The following is a 22,644-nucleotide window of genomic DNA, read 5'->3' as shown; positions in this document are numbered from 1 at the left end:
TGCGGTTATTGCCTCTTCCCCAGGATAATACTGTTATTGATAGTTAGACTGAGCACTAACCTTGGAGATTAGCACACATCAAATTCACATCTGGAAAGCATCACTACTGAATAGTACTGTGATTGTTGGCTCATGCCTCGTAAATAGCACTGTGATCATCAGTTTTCGCTCATTAGGACAGTTCTGTAGCTACTAGCTATACCCTTCTTCACACCAGTTTGCTTACTGCAGGAAGCCTCTTTCAGGGAGACTCACATTAGGGACAGCCACCAGAATATCCCAGCGATATAACCCTAATGGACCTCCCCAACCAGACAACCCTAACTCGACAGCGACTGAACTACACCAGCAATATCACCTTACTAGACCACCTCCACAGACTGAGCCCAAACGTGTACCGGACGATCCCACACACCCAATCCAACGCTACAAGATGGCCAGACCAAAAGCAACAGACTACTCTGTACCAACGAACGGGGTGGAGGGGGGAAACGCTCAAGCTCAAAATGCCGTGCAAACCTATTGGACCAAAGGAAAGACAAAGAGCAGAAAGAAACACCTGAAGACTCACAACCGCAGAACATACTCCCACAGACGGGAACAGAACTAGCGCTGAGAGACGAGAAAAATCCCTCTACCTAACACAATACCTCGCAAATAACCACTCACCAGAACGAGCCAACCCAATGTACAAATCAACAACCAAACACCAGCACACAGAAGAACGGACACAGCTAGAAATAACAAGAACACAATCGACGCACTAATACCTTACACCACCAAAACAAAAGGACGTTCCATTCGACGGCCACAAAATTTAGAAGAGGAACCTGATGAAAACAAACCCAAGACTGACCCTTGAAGAACTTTTTAACGACGGACACAACTGTATCAACACCTCAACTGGAGATCGACCTGGAAGGAAACCTTAACACCAGTCAGAAAACAAAGCCGACATTAAAACAAAAGCCAAACTCCACCTTTAAAATCCACTGCAACCTAATAAACGCAAGATCCATGTCAAAACACTCAACCAAGATATTTGACCTTCTCTGCGACAACGGCAATGACATCCTATTAATCACAAACCTGGCTGGATGACAACTACAAAATCACTCTTCAAAGCTGCTGTCTTACCAACTTCAAATGCCTTCAGGTAAATGGAGAAAAAATAAAAACAGGCCTCGCAATAGCATTCAAGGAACACCTGAAAGTAAAAACAAACCTCTTTACATACTCAACTGCTAAACTATCAGCGAATCCAAAAACTAACCTCAAACTCATACTGGTTTACCACTTCATAAAAGCCATCACCAACATAGCCATCGGGCACAAACATCTAATAATCCTGGGGAATTCAACATTTGGTTTGAAAAAAAACATGCCAACTCTACTTGCTAGTTGGGCAGCTAACGACCATGAATTTACAACAATTGGTCAAAGGGTCAACACACTCGGCAGGACACTCCCTTGACGCAATCTTCCCCAAGAAAAAACGTATCACCACTGATACAAATACTATGGAGCGATCATCCCATTTGTGATCAAACTACCAACTCAAAACCGCATCCAGCCTCTCCCAACCATCACAAAAAACTGTAAAGCCGTCAAAGCAAGCAACCTAATGGAACAACTGGAGCTGGCAGACCCAGACTGGAAAGCAGAGCTCCTCCACAAATGGATTGCTGATACAATTTGAAAACCTTGCCCCAGAAAAACCATTAACCCCCTCAAGAAAGAGCAATGATTAAATGTTTCAACCCACCACTAAGCAACATGAGAAAGAAGAAGCTGGAATTGGAATGAAGGAAAGAATACAACCAAGACAAGAAAACCCAGTAAACAAATCGGAGCATACAAGAAGGAAATTCAAAAGGCGAAAAGAAGGCATTATGATGACAATGACCAATGCCACAAACGCACAAAAAGAAATGTTCATCATCATAAAAGAAATAAGAAATCCACCTGGTTGCGACAACACTCCAACCCCCTCAGAGAAACTATGCAACGAATTGGCAGACCATTTCAAGTACAAAATCAACGAAATCCGACAAATCATACAAAACGGATGAACCAACCCAACATTCAACTAACCGGACTCGACGAAACCGGACTCGACGAAACTTTCCTGAAATATCAGCAGAGGCATTCGCCAAGCTGGTAAAACACAGCAAGAATGCGGGATCGCCCATGGATCCCTGCCCCCCCCCCCCCCCCCCGACATCTACAAATCAATCCTTGCACAAGGAACGCCATCAGAATATTACCGAAACCTCCTAAATCTTTCACTTGCAACAGCAACTGTACCACGATCCTTCAAATCAGCATATATTAAACCACTTTTTTAAAAAACACAGGTGGTGAGGTGGAAGACCTTCAACTACAGACCAATTTCAAACATTCCCTACCCGGCAAAACTCCTAGAAACTTGCGTATACAAATGAACCCAAAAACATGTAGAAAAACACCACTTGCTAGACCAAGCACAAGTCTGTTTCTGACCTGCAATAAGAACAGAATCGGCACTACTATCCATCTGGGACGATCTAAAAACAGTCTTCAGCACAACCTCAGCTCTGATGCTGCTCGACTGCTGCCCAGCCTTTGACACAGTAAACCATGACAACCTAACCAAAAGATTGGAAGATTATAAGGATCATGAACATGGCACTACTCTGGAGTAAATAATTCCTAGCAGACAGAACAGAAACCGTATGGATAAAACCTTTCAAATCTACTCCACGAGTTAATGACTGGAGTACAACAGGGATCCTCACTATCACCACTATAATTCAACATCTACCAGACTTTCTTTAATCAGGATCTTCAAAACATACAAAATTACATGCTACAACTATGCAGACGACACCCAAATCTACAAAATCGAAGACACTTCAGCTGATCACTCAACCCTAGTAGAATGTCTAAAAGAAGTCTTTAACTGGATGAACGCCAACAACTTGAAAACCCAGGAAAGACAGAAATCATGATTATGTCCAAAAACCAAGAAAAGACCTACATTCCCTGGCCGACAGGAATGGGAACTGCGCCCACACCATATAAGGTTGTAAAAAATCTGGGAGTCCTGATGGACAACACCCTAAACTTAGAGCCACAAATAAATGCAATAGTCAAGAATTGCTTCTTCCTCCTTCACACCTTCAGCCACAAAACTTACAATCTTCCCCCTCATATCAAGAATAGACTATGCAAGCAGCCTCTACCTCAGGATGCCAGATTACCTCTTGAAGAAACTACTATGCATCCAAAATGCAGCAGACGCTTTCTCAAGCTATCCAGAAGAGACCACATCATTCCAGTACGAAAAATACTACATTACCTCCCAGTCAAACATCGTATCCGCTTCAAAACAATGTGCATACCACACAGGGCAATCAGCGGACAGGGAGCTGAATGCCTATAAAAGAAAATAACAATCTAGCAGCCAATGAGACTCCTCGGATCAAGCAATGAAATCCGCCTGGAACCAAAACCTTGCGGCAAGAAAAACTAGGGGGCTCCTCTTTCTCCCACCTGGCTGTAAAAACCTGGAACATCCCGAAAGAAATAAACACCAAAGACCACCTACAATTTAGAAAACTAAACACCTGGCTCTTCAACACTTCAGCACCAAATTGAAACATCTAAACAAACAGGAAACACAAAAAACAGACTGACCGCATTTAGAATGGCACAGACAACACTCAGAACCAACTAAGGGAAACTCCCACAAGAGAAAAGACTCTAGGTGGAATAGGACACAAGCAACAACCCACGAGGACAGAAATCAGCATGCCTGCCAAACGCCATCCAAGAACCTCCCTACCCCATGAGTGTTGCCAAGTGCCATTATTGGATGGAATTGCAAGTGTTGGCAGGTGCCGCATTTGGACGGAATTGCGAATGGTGGCATGTGCTGCGCTTGGATGGGATTGTGAATGGTGGCCTGCATGAACGGCTGGATGGGACTGTGGGTGTCGGCCAGTACTGCATTTGGATGGAGTGGCGATTGTTGGCCAGTACCACGTCTGGACTGCATTGGCAATATTGTCGAGGTTAGATCTGGATAGAGTTGTGAATACTGGCTTACTTCGCATATAGACAGGATCTTTCGAAGTCGTGCTGGTACCACATTTAGATACAGCTATGAATATTGATAGGCGTCCTATATGGAAGGGATGGTGAATATCAGCCAGGACGGGATCTAGATGGAGACGAATAGATATTCACGCGCCACATCTAGCGGGAACATGGAAATTTAACATATCACTTCTAGACAGCGTTTCCAATAACTAACCCACTAAAAAAATGTCACCCTTCTGCATAAACCTCTCAAACTCTAACCGCACACAACTACAACCCTATAGCCCAACAAACACAAACTTCACTACACTGCAACAACAAAACAAACCACACATAGACTCGCACAACAGCACACAACGGCTACCGACCGGGAAACGCCACAAGCCCAGCAAACAGTGTTAACCGGGCTGAGGCTGCCAATGGCACATCACTGCTCTCTTGCACTTCCCGCTCGTTCCCACTAACTCACATTTCACCAGGGGACCACTCCGGCGGTGATGGTGCACGGTACAAATATCCTTTAACATTAACATTCCTGCCTTCAGACACCTGGAGCCTTGGTAGGGAATACAAAGGATTCCTGCTGTAGACAAAACTTCAAATTGGATCTTTCCCACCTAGGACGGCAGAAGACCCAAGAAAACGAGATATGGCGAAAATAGGAGCCCACCATTCTAGAAAAATGGTGACCCTCCTGTGCATTAGCGCAGCGGATTTGACAGCCTGCGAGTAATGACTAAAATGATAATTCAGTGCCACCAGCCATTCGAGCTAGCTTGTAATTGTAACAAAAATGTTTCCAGGTAAGTGGGAAAAGGGATACATTGCATCTCCCCAGTACTCTGCATAAGGTGGGTTGTGCTGGCTCACTATATGAAATGTAAAGTGGGTGGTAATCACACTTTACTTCTTGGGAACAGTAGTGCACCCAAGAGGTAATGAGAGAAATTAAAAATAGAAGCTCAAAGCAGCAACCCAGCCTAAACCCAAATGTTTTAGGGAACTACAAACCCAGGCACACACTATGGCGAGACTTCAAAAGGTCACCCATAAAGAGTAAAAAGAGTAACTGAGGGGAAATAGATTCCCACTGACCTAGGGACAAGGAAAAATGATCAAGTCCAAGCAAAACTTTAAGTGGTTGTCACAGGTGTGGAAGATTTATCATAGAAATTAAAATCTTACCGAAAACCAGGTAAACTCCATTTCTGTGGATAGGGCATTTTTAAAAGCTGTATGCTAATGACTGGTGACTTACCTCTAGATATTAGTTCATATGAAGGAGACCTGTATCCTGTAGATGGACTATGACGCCTTAAGTGGTTTGATTTCCTGCAGTAGCAATTCAAGAGCACCAGGGCCTGATAGCTGTTTTGAAAGGGAATATAGCTTTCTGGGCAATCACCCTTTTGGAAAACTTCCAAATGGTGCACGTTTGCAAGAAGATTCCTGACTTTTGGTTTAATTCGATATTAGTGCGCATCTATAAAAAGGGATCCTGGCTGAACCCAGCGAATTACAGGGCTATAGCGCTGCTGGATATTCCATCAAAAATCTTTGCATCTTTGCTGTTGCGGGACTTGTAACAGCCAAGATGCATCCGAGATTGGGGATCTTTCAAACTGGCTTCTTGAAAGTCACTGGAGCAAACAAATGGTTTCATTCTTAACTTGCTTAGAAAGGAAGACCTGGAGAAGTTGAAGCCAGTATACTGCCTTTATTGACTTCTCCATGACTTTCGACAATGTTGATAGGAACAGGCTATGGCAGAAGCTAGCAGGGGAGTATGACATCCCCATGCTTGTAAAAAAAAATGATCATTGCCCTGCACTGTAGCACTTTTATTTGGGCAAGATTAAACAGACGGGGTACACTTTTGGCTCAGATTCAAAGGAGGCACGGCCTTAAACAAGGTTGCGTCTTAGCACAACTCCTTTTTAGCCTGTTAATGTCTGTCTTTGGTGCTTTTAATTGAACTTGTTGTTTTCCTCCTAGTTTAGTGGACAAACCTGTTCTTGTACGCAAACATTGTCATGATGGATTATACTCCTATCGGTCTGCAGCGCCAATTTGTAGGTCTTGAGATTATACTAAGAGTAATAACCTGATTATAAACGTAAACGGTTTTTCACTTTAGACCAGGAAGGAAACTTTGTTACAGGAACTTCAAATGGTTTCTGGGAAGTAAAGAACTGGAACGAGTCTCTAATTTAATTTACCCAAGTTTTCATTAATTTGAAGGTTTTGGTTATAAGAGCTTATTATCAATTTCTTAATTGGCTGTGCAGGCCGGGCAGATAAATAAAACCTTTTGTTATTTCTCCCTGATTCCTGCGATGGAGTACTACAATAAAAAGGTACCAGTGATTGTTTATGGTGTGGAAACCTTACTGTTGTGTTCATCAGCCAATTGGACTGAAATTGAGGGCGGTTTTTGGCAGAAAGTTTTGAAATTACCAATGGGAGTCCCAGCAGCAGTCATTGGGTAAGAGTTGGGTTAGTCCGCCATTGCTGTCTGCGTTCTATGGGACAACCTGATTCTGTTGTCAAAAATTGTCTGCTGAAGAATGTACCATTTGGTGGGAACTGAAGCAGATTATGGATTACATAAAATCTGGTCTCTGCTTAACGTTCAAATCACTAGTTTATTTTTATTTTTTATACTACCCTGTAACCTTTCTCCACTGTGCTTCCCTCTCAAGAGTGTTGCGTTCACTACTAAGCTCTGCCGTGTTTGGAGAGTCAGGCAATATAGACAGGTGCCCTCCAACAGAGGTGTTTAGTTTCTGCAACTCTATACTTAATTACTAGGAAATTCTTACACTAATATGCTCCTCTCAACTTTCTCTGCTACCCTTTTTCATTTACATTCACCCAATGTGTCTCATGCCTCCTGATTTACCACACTTCGACTATTGTGCCCAGTTCTGCTGTTTTCTCTTACACTAGGCCCACTTTCACATTTTTCTGTTCCCTTGGATAACCTAATTTTTTCCCTCATCCTGGTTTTCTTCTCAAGTGTCAAACTTTGATTTTTAACGTGTACATTTACCTTCAATGTCGATTCTACCCTCCAGCACTTGCCGCAATCATGTAGTTTCTGTAACTTTTCCCAACACACCAAATCCCCCGGAAAACCTGGCTCACAATACCTGCTCCCCCTTTTCAACTGCATCCCTTTATCCCCTTTTCCTTCCGATTTGTGTGCCATGGCTTCACTGAATTCTTTGATATCCCATCCCCTTTCCTCTGGATCTTTCATTCTCTCCTCCTTATGTTTTACAGGCCGCAAAATCTTATTGCTCAGTCACAGTCTGGGACTGGAAAAACTGCTGCTTTTGTGCTTGCTATGCTCAGCCATGTGGATCCTGCCATGAAGTACCCTCAGGTAAGCGCTCGTATGTCTTCCTGGGCTTTCGCTGTTCATGTTAATTAGCCGGTCAAGTGGCACAGCGAGTAGAGCGCTCGCCTTGACATCCGTGCAGAGCCTGCGAACGCAGGTTCGAATCCCGGCAGCGCCAAACTCAGCGTTTCATCCTTCCGAGGTCGATAAATGAGCACCACACACCGTGGGTAATAATAAGCAGCGCTCAGATACCTGAGGGTTCGTAGCGCTATATAAATGCCAAATTATTATTATTATTATGTAGCATAATCCAGTTGAGCAAAGTTAGCAAATGATTTATCCCATCCTATTTTCTTCCAGTTTATTTGCTTAGCCATTCCATTGTCCCTATTCAGTACTCTTGGTGGTTCTATCCTTCTATTACTGAGAATAATTAGTGTGGCCAATTAAGTTTTTGTGCATGGTATTTACTGTGTAGAGATTAGGCTAATTGCACCACCTGCTGGTGTGAGTGTTGGGAAAGATTTTTATTTTTGTAACGTTCCCTTTATAGGTTTGAGTTTTTATCCTGCACTGATTTTTATTTTTTATATTTTTTTACATGAAGCTTTCAGCTTCACTTAATCTTGCCTTTTTGCTAATTATTTTGGGGAAACTGATCAACCCTTCATACTATTGGTACCGGGAAAGAGTTTCCTTTTGAATTCTTGTACTTTAACGTTGCACACAGCGCCTTGCAGCGGGGATACATTTGTATCACCCTAGCTTTTTACACATGGGGTTTTTGGTAACGTTTAAATGTCTAAAGACCAGCTGGTGGCAGTAGATACATTTTTTTACATTTCTGCATTATTTTAGTATGCACATTATGCATTTATCGTGTATGGCTACTAAATGTGTTGAGTACCCTAAAATGGCAGTGCCACAAGATTTTCACTTGCTCTTTGGCCCCATTATAGTTTGCCCTTCCTGCCTTTTCAGGTTTGGAAAGTCCTTGGGTCATTCAATTGCTCAGGAAAGCTTCTGTTTTCGTGGGATAGTAATGCCCGTCTGTGTGGCCCCGGTAGGGGGTGGGACTGTCTGGTCCCATTCCACATCCTTGTTGCCAGAAAGTCTAGGTGTAGGGAAATATGAAACAAGTAGCTGTCCCTGATTCAACTACCGCCTGTTTGAATGGTGCAGATCCTTACTATTGGTGGGCTTGGGCTTCCTTCCACCTTGAATTTTGGATAAGAGGGCCTCTATTGCCACTTCCTCAGATCATCGTTGGAACAGAGAATCCCTTTAAGAACAGCCTTATCCTTTATGCCAGCTATAATTTCAAGCTTAAATAGATAAGGAGATATAGAGTTGGAATATTAAGGTCCACTTCAGTACAGTTAGGTTCATGCCCAGACCGCATATCAGGAAAAAGAGTTGCAATTTCATCCACAAATGGAAGAAATGCATCTTTGTTAAATGGGGTCCGACTCAAATTGCGTTGCTGATAGAGTAATGTTTGGTTCAACATTGTGGCTAACGGATGGTTGGAGAAATATCGACATGTACAGGGAGTCAATCTATTTCCTCAATTTCAGTTACTGTGTCGTAATGATTTTGGGTTAGGACAGACCCTGTTGTGCGTGCTGGGGCAATGTGCTTTTCTTCTATATAAACTTGTAGAGGGAAGGGCCTTTTTAATAGTATTTAGCAGATTGTAAGTAGGGTTGGACATAGGTGTGATAAGCCTGGGCCTAAGAACTTTACTGCACTCATCTGTATTGGCCACTGAAACATGTGGTGGGTTAAAAAGAAGGCAAAGGCACCATTTTCCTTTTTTTTTTTTTTATTATTTTTTCAAAGCCCAAAATTTGTAGAACATATAAAGTTTAGGATTTGCTCAAGCACAGAAGCATGTGAAAATGTATTTATTTTTATTTATTGCATATCACAGCGTCGGTTACAAGAGTACTTGGGCTTATTGGTTACAAGAATACTTACAAGCTTATTGGTTACATGGTTGAAGTGCTTAGAATAGATTACAAGAGTAGTTTCATAATTATTGAATCCAGGGTACAAATCTACATGATAGTCAGAATAAGAGCATAGGTAAAGTAAGACATTTCATTAAAATGTACTGGTTCAGATCAGAGGGCCTGGGAACAGTCGGTAGTTCCATACAGTGTGTGCCGTATGGTTAGAATTTATTGAAAAGCCAGGTTTTTAATACATTTCTTAAATAGTGGGAGGGCTGGCTCCTTACATAAATTGGATGGGAGTGAGTTCCAGATTCTGGGGCTGCTACAGGAAAGCTGGAGATGACTGTTCTGCAATTCTTGAATCAGGGGATAAGTAGGCGAACGTAGTAGCTTGGCTCTGAGTGTTCTAGCTACTGGTTTGAGTGTGAGACATTGATTAAGGTAGATGGGGGCATTAGAGGTGACACATTTGCAATGGTGAGTGTTTTATGAAGTATTCTGGCTTGTATGAGCAGTTAGTGTGCCTCCCTCCTGTACTATGATATGCTGTCCTTTCTATTAATACCTAGCTCTGCTCTCAGTGCATTGTTCTATAATAGTTGCTTTTTTAAAAATGTTTTTCTTAGACTACTGCAACATACTCCTTCTAGAGACCTCTATCTTGGCCAGGATGAGGGCTCTTGCAAGTGTGATGCAGCTTTGAGGTGAGAGGAAGGGTCGATTTAGGGCAATAAGTTTGGCTGTGTAAGCCGTGGAGGAGGCAAGTGTTAATGTATTTGCACATGGTGAGGCTGGAGTCTAGGTAAACGCCTAGGGATTTGACATGTTTCGATATGGTGTTTGGGGTGCAATCTATGACAATGGAAGTGTACTCTGGATGTAGCTTACTCAGGCGGGCGGGGGCACCTACTATGAGAATCTGATTTTCTCCATTGAGGCAGACGCTGTTGGTTGCCATCCAGGTCTGTATAAGGGAGTACATTTTATTTATACAGATGGTGGCCTGTTGTAGATTGCCTGTGATTGGGATGAGTATCATCCGCAAAAATTAGTATATATTACTCCCATGGCATCTAAGGCAGCGAAGAGGAGTTCGGTATAAGCATTGTGGAGAGTCTGGGAGAGGCAGGAGCCTTGCGGGAAGCCTAGTGGGACAGTTATAGGGTCAGCTGCTTAATCTCAGGTAGCTATTCTAGAGGTGCGAGCTGAGAGAAATGATTTGATGCATAACGTTGCTTCCTTTGCAAAGTGAATGATTTTTGCTAATGTTAGGCATAATTTGTTATGGTCCACTAAATCAAATACCGCAGACAGACATAGAGGGTCCCCGATTCTCTGATGGCGTCCATCTGGTTTTGAAGTCCAGTATGGCTGTTTCAGTACTATGCCTGGGGCGGAAACCAGATCCGGTCCCCTAACAGGTGATTATTTTCTAGGTGGGATTGAACTTGGGTATAAGCAATTTTGTCTATGACTTTAAGCAGGAAAGCGACTGTTGTAATGGGTCTGTAATTGGTGGGGGTAATGGGGTCTAGGGTGGTTTTTTGTGAAGGGGTCTGACCCAGGCTGCTTTAATATTGGCTGGGATGGAATTGGAGCTGAAAGATGCGTTGATGAAGTTAATGATAGGTGCTAGGGTGGGGCGCAAGTCTTAACTAATTTAGAGGGAAAGCTATCGTCTTTGCAATTGGAGGGTTTGAGAGAGGCTATGGTATGAAGTACCTGGGTTAAGGGACAATGCGGTAAAGTGTAATTGAGGTATAGTTTCTGCAGTGTCTACCACTAGCGTGGGGGGGGGGGGGTCAGCTCAGCGGTGTGTGCTAGAGACTTTCTTTGCAAAGCAATTTTATTTTTGAGTGATTACTTTAAAGGCTAGTGCGTCCTGAATGGTGGTACTCACGGTAGCTGAGCTAGGTGGTGCGATGGGTGCTTCTAGTTCTCTGATTACAATTCTTTACTATTTGAAGCGGCATTAGAGATACGTGGGTTCAGGGAGTTTGCTTAATGGGTCATCACTGTGAGTTTCTAGGTTTTGGATATTAAGGAGTTTTTTTGGCCTCACTGGAGGGTTTGTTCTGGACAGGTGTTCTAGGGCTCTTTTTTTTATTTTTTTCCTTTCCTTTCTGAGTTCAACGTTGAACCACGGGTTGCTGCATTAGAGTTTTGGAAGTTTTGATCTGCAGGTCTACTTCATCAATGGCGGTTTTCAAACATGTATGGTAATGCAGAGATATATTATCAGGGGTGGCGCCAACTGCGGGCTGTGCATTAAGCGATTTGTTCAAAATGATGGGCAGAATGCAATCACCATCCATAGTACAGAAGGGCCATCCCAGGGACTAAGTATGGGCAATAAAAAAAATCAGGATTAACCAAGGATCTTAGAATGTTAGTATTGTCTGACAAATCTGGGCAATTTATCCCTTCTTCCCAAGGGAGAGCCACCAACTTGAGGCTAGGGCAGTCAGTCCGCTAAGCGAGACCCTCCCTAGGGGTCTGGGAAAGCATGACGACACCGCGAGTGACTCTCCTTTAGGGGACAAGGACTCTAATTCCTATAAGGAACATCCTGTCAGCAGGTATGTGAGTGGAAAAGACTGACATTTGTGTTGCATTCAAAACATAATGACATTGCTTATAGATCTTTGGCTCAAGGTAATACTGGAATCACCTTGAGCACAGCAGCTGGTGAAGAACACACCTCTTTGAAATACAGCACAGCGGTGTGAATAGACAACTAAGCTCGAATGGAGAGGGGAGTAATTCGCTGGGGCAGAGGCACTCTAGACCGTGGGGTCAGCTGTGGCGCGGAAGCGAAGAGTGGATCAATGGAGATGCCGAGTGCTATGATGCAATGTGAAAAAGATGGGGAGGAAAGAACCGATTCACCTGAGTTTTGAATATTGGCAAGGACCAACAATCTCACCACAAACTAATGCAGCCAAAAACCAGAGGTGTGTGCAGAGCCCTGGGAAAACAAGGAATCTTATACAACGAGAAGAGAACCTGGATGGTTCAAGGAGTTTGATCAATACTCCGGGATAGGGGAGAAAAGAGAATGGCCATATTGGTCAACAAGGATGAAGGGCAATCTCTATTCCCCCCCCCCAATATCCGAGAATGGCCATATTGGTCAACAAGGAGGAAGGGCAACCTCTATTTCCCCCCCCCCCCCCACCGCCCCCATATCCCCCCCTTTAAAGGACAAGACACATTTGGTGCATACAAAAACTTGCAATTTTTTATGAGCAGACTAAAGAAAGACCTAATGAGTTTGCTTTGGTGAATGGTCAAGAACATTTCTTTAAACTGTGAAAACTACCCTGGGAGGGATCCCATCAACATTGGTAGGAAAAAGCCTGAACTGAGAGGCCATGGCTCTGGTCTATTTATCTGTTTAAAGTGTTAGGGCCAGATATTGGATAGGTTTTGGACTGACTGAGGACTATCTTTTCTTATTTTGACAGACAAGCACACTTAGTTTTGGTTCATAGGTAGGAAATTCCATCTTGGCATTAGGGACGGATGGGCAGGTTTCTTTTAGTTAAATAAAACAGCCTGAATATGGCATCCTGAGTCTGCCTCCTTCTGGTTTGCCATATCACCCGTTGGTTAGCCTAGTTTGAGTGAATTTGTAGTTTTTGTTGTCACAACTGGAGGGAATACCTACAAATACTCAAAAGGGAGTGCGACAGAGGGCAGATTAAAAGGTTGCAGTAAGGTTTGTGGCCAATCACTTTTTTGGATCTTATTGGAGTTTTTGATTGAGTAGGGACACGGAAGAAGCAATTGCATATTCCTGTGTCACTTCAGCACTTATCAAAATTTGAGGCTTTGCTTTAACAAGGCTATTCAGTGTGCGGGCCAAAGTTGGCAGGGCAGTGGTTTCTTAATGAGTCATCAATAATTGATAGACTGAAACATCATTCAGGCCTTTTTATAGGATCCAACAAAACTCTTGGAATAGACACATCAGACATCTGCCGCCTCTGCTGATCTAATTATGCTCTGCTTAATTGTGGCAAATTTCAGTTGAGCATTTGTCTCTGGAGGCTCACATAAGTTTTTGTTGCAGGAGGCAAATGCCCAAGGGCAACACCCCCGTCCAGTCAGTTACTTTTAATATGGATGACAAAGGCATCAAAATCCTTGATGGATCAGTATTGATTTTGTCGGATCGCCTGGTACAATGTTTCTCCTTGGTGCGGGGGGGTGGGGGACCTTGGTTTTTAGCTGACTTTTCCTTTAAATAGGCATTCAACAAATTCTAACTTCCTAAAGATGGGGGACAAGTTTACTTTCTGTTATTGTCTTTCTCCAGAACAGCCGGGTGTGTTGGGTGCTTTCCATTTCTCCAGTACAAGGTCAAACAAGTATCTTAGTAAGGTGCTAATGCAAGTACTAGTTTAAATACAGATGAAACGGAGCAAATCTTAAACAGAAAAATGTATAAAATCGGCTCATAAATTCATAGGTTCACGAATAATATTCATAATGTTCTGAGACTAAAGAATACAAGTGCTCTGGATCTACAGAACAGTAGTCTTCCCATTGAGTATTCTAATTACGACGCAAGTATACTAAATATTGGAAATCGGAACTGAGCCCGAGTCCATGTTGCAGTCCCACAATAATGCCCATAGATGTAACACCTACTCCATCAGGGCAACAACAGGACTACACAGAATCCAGTCTAGGCCAATAAGGTCTAAATTGGTGGTTTGGGCTTCTCCACAGATGCCAACTATAATGCTCCTCCAGTACACAAGGCGGAATGCTTGACTGGCTTAGTGGGCTGATGCTAGTCGGTATCACGCTTCCATTTACAAAGCACTTTCAAATGGAGAGCACAGACAGTTCAAAGCAGCACACAGAAAACGAACAAATCTGTAATTGGGACTCTTTCCATACAGTAGCTTGTTTGTCACCAAAAGCTAGCTGGGCTGCTGATGTAGCTTAAAAGATCCGACCTGAGTCTTTTGGGCAGGGCTCAGTGACCCAGCAGCCCGGATGGAAGACTGCCCCTGCTCTGCCGCTGCGTTCCTCTGGGCTATGGCAACAAAGTGGGGGGGGGGGGCGCCAGTGGCAACCAGGCTCCACCTCCACCACTCTCTCCTGGGCCAAGACTGCCCCAGAAATAATCATGCATAATGAGGTTGAACTTGAGTCCAATGTCCAAGAAGAATTTTTGTTGATGTGCACTAAGACCCATGCAGTAGCCCTATCCCATCTTCCAAATCCAATGGCTTGTAGCGTCCTAAACCAGCAAAAAATAGGACACTGACATATGGGTGCCTACATCTATGCTTCCTGCCACAGAGCTCTATGGATGTGCTTTATCAGAGGTACTTGCAGAGCTACAGGACAGAGCTCTACTATTTCTTCTAATCTGAAGTAAAACTTTAGGGGAAAAATACATTTTTCCAGTTGCATGAATTACAAAGTGCAATGCAGTATATTTCTAGATCTGTTTTAGATTTAATACCATGTCTTCAGCAAGGTTCTATGTAATTTTACCGAAATCTTTTTCAGAGGTATTTTATTATGAAACATTTATAACGAAAAACATAGAATTGTTTATTTTTTTATTTTGGGGGCGTCCATGCCCCCTTTTCCCTTCTGCTTGGAGTTCGGACCCCAAGAGAGATCAGAGGCTTGCTAGCAGCTATCCAACACAAGGGTTGTAGTCGCCAAGCCCAAGGATGGGATATTGCAGAGGTGAGTGATGTCACTAGCATGGAAGATAGCGATTTGGTTCTGGCTTGGGCTGAGTAGGTAAGCCCTACAGCCACGAAAGGAACACATCACAGTTGAGTTATATGGTTCCCAAGAGAAGAGCCTGATGAGAAGCAGTTCAAATGTTCCCATGAAGAACCTGCAGAGTGGAGCCCTCTGAGCAGCAGTCTGGGAGCACGTTCTGTAGTAGAATACGCTGACTCCAGAGGGAGCTGACCTAGATGCCCACCTAAGGTCCGAGGTGGCGCCCTGATGAAGTGCAAGTAGCAGAATGATGACCCAACAATGCTGGATCTCCGACCTGCTAATGATGATAATTTGGCTCAAGTCGCCAGTCATGGCTGAGAAGAAGTGGATCCGGACAAAACACTGGATTTCTTTGATTGGGAATGGTGGGAGGGAGTAAACGCGGTCCTTGTTAGTCAGAGTTCCTATTTTAGGGATTCTATGGCGACATTTTGAGGACCTCAACTTTTTCCTGTCCCCTTGGCCTTTTTGCTTGTTTTTTTAAAAATTCTTTTAAAATTGTGTTTGATTGGGTGGCTAGAGAGACTTCTCCTGAAGACCCCCCCCCCCTGCCCTTTATACCTTCCGTAAGGTATATGCTATTGGGGTCACACCTAAGTTGCCCTGTACAAGGGGGTGCCTTTCAGACTCCCCATTTGTTTGCCCTAGGGCAGTGGTATTCCAGCTTTTTTATGCCAAGCCCCCTGTGAATAAAAATATTGCTGCTGGGCCATCCTAGCTGTCATTTCTGCATACATTTTGTATCAAAATCAGTCACCGTACTCCCTTTCTGGAAGAGCCTCACACCCCACCCCTGGACACAATTTGTTGCTGTCCCCCTCCCTTCCCCCTGGGGGTAGGGGGGCAGCCCCACAGTTTGAAGATCACTGCCCTAGCGTGGTTCTATCATGCTACGCAGGTTTTATGGAGTAGGTTGGTGGCAGCTAGACTTTACAAGGAGATCACCCGCCAAAAGAAAGCCCAGAAGACATTCTGGACACTCAGAACAGCTATTTTCAACAACCTGCCAAATCAGAAAGCCATTGGCCACATTTCCTCAAACGCTTACCTACCACCAGTCCATACCAAGACAACCAATGGAGGGCCTGTTCACCCCTGAAATGAGAGCTCTGATTTCTAGGCTACTTTCAGAGTCCTCGGGCACGTTCAAAGGCTTCACAGACTCTACCACAAACACCAGCACTCGTGTGTTTCCACAGCAACACCATAGTCCTCTCCTCCTCCCTCAACTTTGTGTTATGCAGACACACAACTCTTCTTCAAACATCCTGCTGACTCTCTTGCACCATCCCAGACTGCCTATCTGACATCCAGTCATGGTGCACTTCCATCGATCTCTCTCTCAATGCCAGCAAGACCGAGATCCTTCCCATTGGGGCCCTTGACCCCCCACACCTAATCGTCCCAGCCTCGGTCTACCTTCAGCACTTGCCCGGCTCACCCTCCGCCCTGGAGGCTCGCACTTTCCACACAACGCGGCTCCAGGCCGTGTAGCGCGTACCACACCTTGCTTATCTGTGGCTCATGTAATGAAGGCATGGTATCAAAGTAAGAAAGACAACAAGTGACCACAGTTCAAGGGTGTTTATTGAACTTTATCAAAGGTGTGAAAAGCCTATCTAAACCTAAATCTAAGATGGGAGAAAGCTACGACCATCAAATAATGAGGTCCTAGTGGAGTCTTGTCAAAATAAAAAGGGCCCTATTGCCAGTCCTTACCGCTAAGTTACAAATAGTATGGGGTAATGTTCATGAAAAAGAAGTATTCGCAAAATGATAAGTGGGGATGTTCAGGCTGTTGGCCTCCCTTCCCTATGTTGTTGGCACGGGACAAGGCGGTTCACTCGAGCATAGCTCACTCTTGGGCTTATTCGGCAAGAGGACATTTCCATTACAAACATCAGGCCCTTCTACGCACAAGTCTCACGTTATCAAACAAAGGTCAGTTCCAAGTATTCAAGTAGGGCGATTCACTCTTCACCCTGGATCCCCCTGAGCCGGGCCCAGATAACTTTTTCTTCCACAATTCTTTATTGAGTGACTCGCGGTTCAGCCCAGATTTCCCTCAGCCGGGTTCAGACCCATTACCATTCGTATGTCTCTTCTTGGGTGTACCACGGTACACCCTGGATCCCCCCTCATCCTGGCTCAGATCCCCTTTTCACAATGAGTATCCCTCAGCCGGGCTTGAACCAATTATAGTTTGTATTAGCTATCAAAGACTTTCGAATGTGCACAGGGTTTGGTTTGACCGTTGCAGGACCACTTTGATGTTACAGTTCAGTTTTACACTCTCAGTTGGATACCTAACCGAGACCTTCGAGTGAGCACCCACTTGGTGCCGGACCACTCTGTATATGGTACATTCTTCGGTTTCATATAGTTCAACCACATACAAGTCATCTTTCCTCATACAATATTGCTGCTTGCAACCTTGATTGTAACAGTCCGATGTGCTGAATTCACTGGCTGCTTTGTTGTCAGAGCCAAGGACAGTACCACAGCGGCAACAGCTTCTCCCCGCCTTGGCTATCAATGCGGGAGCGCCCAGTGTACATTTGAGACACACTGCACCATTCTTCAGCTCTAATTTCCGGTCTTCTGTTTCTTTTTCCTCTGGGCCTCTTGAAAGTCGCAGATCTTCTCCGAAAAGGTCAAGGGTAGTTCCATCCTTGCAACCCTCTCTGGTCTTGCTGCCTTTCTCCTCTGTTTAAACTGCCTTTTCGGAATTGCTGCTTCCTCGTGCGTTTTGCCTTGCTGAGTGTGCTGCCTTTTAACCATGTGTGGGGAAGTGTAATGGAAGTCAGGTGTGTAACTATCAGTAATTTCCTGACTCTGCCTCACCCTTGGGTTGGGACATGTTGGCTTTGGTGTTAGTCCGTTGTCTCTCACAGTGAACTGTGCCCGAGAGATTGTGTCAAAAAAGGGGGGAGGGAGGATTGAGTTCCTAGGTATCCTACCTGGTAGGATGGGTAAAAGATGTTATTGGGAAGGGGATACTGCATGTCACCCTCCGGTTTCCCACTTCCTGAGGACTGGTCATCCAGCTGATCTTTCCGCACTGGTCACCACCAGCAACTGGTTCCAATAGAGCTGTTCGTGTCCTGGCCACCTGGATGACCGATCCCCGGGGACTAGCGGGTGAGACGCCTTCAGGTTTCTCACTCGCCCACAAGCATGGACACCACAGCACCTACCCCCACTCCCCTCTTCCTTGCTGCACTTCCACGTTCTGAATATGCACAAGGCATAGTAGGTTTGTCCTTTTTTCCCTCCACTGTATTTAATATTTTATATATTTTTAATGTTTCATTCCCATGTTGCCATGTGGCGCTTTGAAACAGAATGTACTTAATGTATAAGCGCCTAATAAGCGAACAATTAATAAAATGGACATTGTGCATGTCCCTTGGAGCACCACTGACTTATTTAACATGGTCCGGAGATTCCCCAAAATATGAGAAGACCCTGTCAAGTTCCAGGAGGAGCTCCAAATAATAATTAAATGCTGCCCCCCCACCTTTCTACCCCCTTCCCGTCCCCCACCTGTGTTGGTCTAAATCAGTTTCTCTGTGCGGTATTGCCGCAGACACATTTGCTTTGTTTCAGGTACCCGCAAACTGGCCAACTGAAGAAACTGCCACAAACTGGGATCTGAAGTCTTTCACTGGTGGACTGGTGCAAACTATTCTTCCGATTTCTCTCCATAAGACTAATTGGGGCAAGATCAATTCCTGCAAGCATGCCAAGGGAGAACACCCTTCACAGTATTTGGGAAAGCTAAAACAATGTTTTGAACAGTCGGCAATTGTGCTTGCTACTACTACTGCACCGCAGGCAGTAGTGGCACAGTTCGTTATGGGGTTGTAGCCCAAAGTAGAAGGGATTAAGGCAGTAATGAACGGATGGGAAGGAAAGATTGGTCAAGGTTTTGTTGGCAGTGCAACCTTTTCACAAGAAAGTTGCTAGACCTAAAGAAAAAGAAGCCAAGCTCATGGCGCTGCATATACAGAGTCTATACTCAAAGGGTAGGGATTCCAGGGACTGGGTCAAGTGTGAGGACTGGGGAAGAGGGGCTCCCCAGTTGGTTCAGGCAGGCCGAACGGCCGAAGAGTATTACACAAACTATGACCAGTGCAATTATTGCAAACAGACGGGACACTGGAAAACTGAGTGCCAAAATCGGCCTCAGTACAATAGTAGGAGCAGACAAGCAACCACCCCCAAGAGGGGCAACAGGAGGTCTGCCCCTACAATAGTTAGCCATGACCGATGTATAGAATTGACAAAGGGCCCCAGTGCTTACTGCACTACTTGTATATCGATTGATCCTACTGCCCCTATGTCAAATATAGTGGCTGCTCAGTGTCATGTGTCATAGGTAATGGAGGGCATCGTGCTTCACTCTACGGGCATGCAAGGTTTCCCAGACACCCATTCAGACAAAATAGATGCCATTGGCTTAGGATGTACTCCAATACCTCCTTGTGTCTACCCCTATGCTGGTACATTAGGCCCCATTTTTGAACAACATGCATTTTTACTGAGTCATTGTTTTCCTGTGAATTTGTTTGGGTCAGATTTGTTGGGTAAATTGAGCTGAACCATTCATTGTTCCCCCCCCCCCCCCCCAATGGAGTGTATTTTGGAAACCCCCGCTAATAGATAGCACAAGGTGCTAGCTGTGTTAGTAGCCCACTTGGAATCCAAAGACTGACTGATAGCCCCCTACTGTGTACAGTGGGTATTGGACAAGGTCTCCACCAGTTTGTGGTCCACACACGCAAATGATACTGGGTATATGTCGAGTGCTGATCCCGTCAAGATCCCTTTGAATTCTGTGCCCCAGTCTCCTATTTCTCGGGAAGCAGGCAAAGGTATTTGGCCCGTAATTTGAATACCTACTAAAAGGTATTTTACCAACCCGCAGTCCCTGTAATACTCTGCTGCTGCCCATAAAAATCTAGAGAAAGAAGTATATAATTTTATTTAAGGCCTACGTGCCGGAATTATGCCGTTTTGCCATCCTTTCTTGTGGTACCCAACCATGCTACATTTTTGTAATGTATCCTTTGCACTGCCCAATACTACACGTTGTTTTATGTTCTGCTTTCTTCTCTATGCCCATGCACCCGGTGTCATGACTCCCTACAAGCGCTGGTCTTGGTTGCGATGTAGGGGAAACATTCGGTGCAGTGTCATTACACCTTTTTCCTCACCCAAGATGGCCACCGTACTGTCTCCCACTCAGACGGGTTTCTGCTTGCCAGTCTTGGCGGAATCCATTGCTCTACGCTCAGCGAGCCTGCCTTATCATTTTCTTGTTGCTTCGCGTCACTACTCTTTACTGTGGCGCTCCAAAGTTCAAACTAGGTACTCTTTGGAAGTTTCTACTGAGAATCTTTTGATCCTTCGCAAACTCAGTCCTGACCTATCCCTCGCCACTTTCCTGCCTTTCTTCCCCAGCTCTAGGCGTGCTCACTCGGACATCTCCTGTTTACCTTTTTCCCCGCTCCTGCGGTTGAACCCATAACAATTACTACTATCTGCCCTGCTTGGTAAGCCTGGTTCACGCCTCCTCTTTCCACTACGCCGAACAGACTTACCGTATTCCTTCTCTTCAACTATAGGGTCTCCCTTCAAGTCCTCTCATCCATTCCGGGGGTTCCCCGCAGAGTGTAAGACGGCAACGGACAAACTCTCAGGTTACACCTCTACCTTCCTACATTCTACCTTACCTCCAACTCTTCACTCTGTAACTACTTCTTACTTCCTCTTCAGCCTTCGCCGGGGAAGACCTTAGCAGAGAGCCACCGATACTCCGACTCACTTTTGAGCTCAGCCCACTCTCGTCCTGACAACCAGAAGACAACGCTCCCGACTCCAGCTATCAGGGTTTTCTACCCCAGAGGGTTTCCCTGAGGTCTCTGCTCCTCGAGCGCTCATTACTGTTAGTCAGAGGAGTAGGGGTTTCGGGGGATTTCTCAGACTGCTGCACTTGATCCAGGTTAGTGGGAACTGAATATTAATTGGAAATTGTGCATCCGCATGACACCCGGAGAGTCGGTATCTTTGTGTTCATGCATAAAATGACTGTGTATACGTTCAGTCTCCTCCCTACGGAGTATGTAGAAAGCCCCACCCTATTCTCAAATATTTTAAAGAATGACCTTGGTTCAGTGAAGTCCCTAGGAGGGTCGACACTGGTGCAGTATATAGACAATCTGCTCACAGCCTCCACCCATTCTTGGAAGCATGCAAGGAAAACACGCTGGTTCTGTTGAACGCTTGCTGAAAAGGGTTACAAGGCACAGAAAGACCAATTACAATGCCCCATGTAAAATACCTAGGCCATGAGATTTCCGCTGGGGAAAAACACCTGTCCCACGATCGGATTTCCACGATGAAGAAGGCGCCTCGGCACGAAACAAGAAGCCGATCAGGGGATTCATCCGAATGGTTAGTTACTGTAGGCAATGGGTCCCCAGGTTCGTATCATTTATGAAGACCCTCCCGAACCCAATCAAGATTCGACCCCTGAATGGTCCCTGGAAGCTTAAGATGCCTTTGTCACCATTGAGAAAGCCGGTGCAATGGCCCAGACTAAGTTTTCCGGATTACAGCAAACCCTTTGTCTTATTTTGTGATGAGCGCATAGGGCTTGCTCAAGGTCACACTGTGAGCACCGGCCCGTATTCTACCAGTGTAGCTTTGACCCAGTGGCGACTGGGCTCCCAGCTTGCCTGTGGGCAATTGCTTCCACTGCCCTGTTGATTGAGAGAACTCTCTAGTCCAAGGGCATCCTGTCAGGATTTTTGTTCCTCATACTGTATTGTCACTACTGTTGAAAGGGGAAAATCAACATGTGTCCGATTTCCGCCTTACTAGGTAGGAGAGGCTGCTGATTTCTGCTGCAAATGTGATCTTAAGTTGCTGCCCTGAGCCGAGTCCTGCTTCGTTGTTACTGTCCACTGCCAATTAGAGACACTGCTGTCCAACCCTCTCCCCCCTCTCCCCTCCCCCCTTTCCCCCACCGCCTTGATTTGATTGATGTACCACTGTTCAACCCAGACCTCTTGTTCACAGATGGCTTGTGCACTCATGTCCCCAAGACCATAGTATTGGTCTTGCGGTATGCCATGCATGCCCCATACTGTTTTTGAAACATTGATTCTGATGCTTGTTAATCTGCTTAGAGTCGCATGCTTTGCATACAGTCCGACATCCAGTGGGCACCGCAGAGTATTGCATCTTGTCTTTCGAGAATTGAAAGGGGACGTTGTCATGGGCGTGCCTGTAACACTACCACTAACGTGACATGTAGTGTACCCAAAATCCCTCACATGGCGAGGTCCCGCAGATTGTTATTTTCTACCCAGCATACTGGTCGCCTTAAGCGGAGCTCGTCCAGGGGCATTGTTAATTTTTCCATCGACCCTTGGTCGAATATATTATTATTTAAGATCACCCTGACCGTCCTTAGTATCGGCGATT

General features: G+C 44.9%; 1 protein-coding gene across 1 annotated transcript in view; it reads left to right on the top strand.

Annotated features, from left to right (window-relative positions):
* Nucleotides 1-22,644, top strand: part of LOC138472262 (ATP-dependent RNA helicase DDX19B) — an 857,647-nt gene that overhangs the window by 301,616 nt on the left and 533,387 nt on the right. The window contains exon 7 of the mRNA XM_069610370.1: nt 7,369-7,471. Within this exon, the coding sequence (XP_069466471.1) occupies nt 7,369-7,471 (103 nt within the window). The remainder of the gene's footprint in view (nt 1-7,368; nt 7,472-22,644) is intronic.

The sequence above is a fragment of the Ambystoma mexicanum genome, chromosome 8 (assembly GCF_040938575.1).
Source record: "Ambystoma mexicanum isolate Mex_15411 chromosome 8, UKY_AmexF1_1, whole genome shotgun sequence".
In the NCBI taxonomy this organism is placed as follows: Eukaryota; Metazoa; Chordata; class Amphibia; order Caudata; family Ambystomatidae; genus Ambystoma; species Ambystoma mexicanum.
The sequence above is the reverse complement of the archived record's forward strand: the minus strand, read 5'-3'. Positions and strand labels throughout refer to the sequence as shown.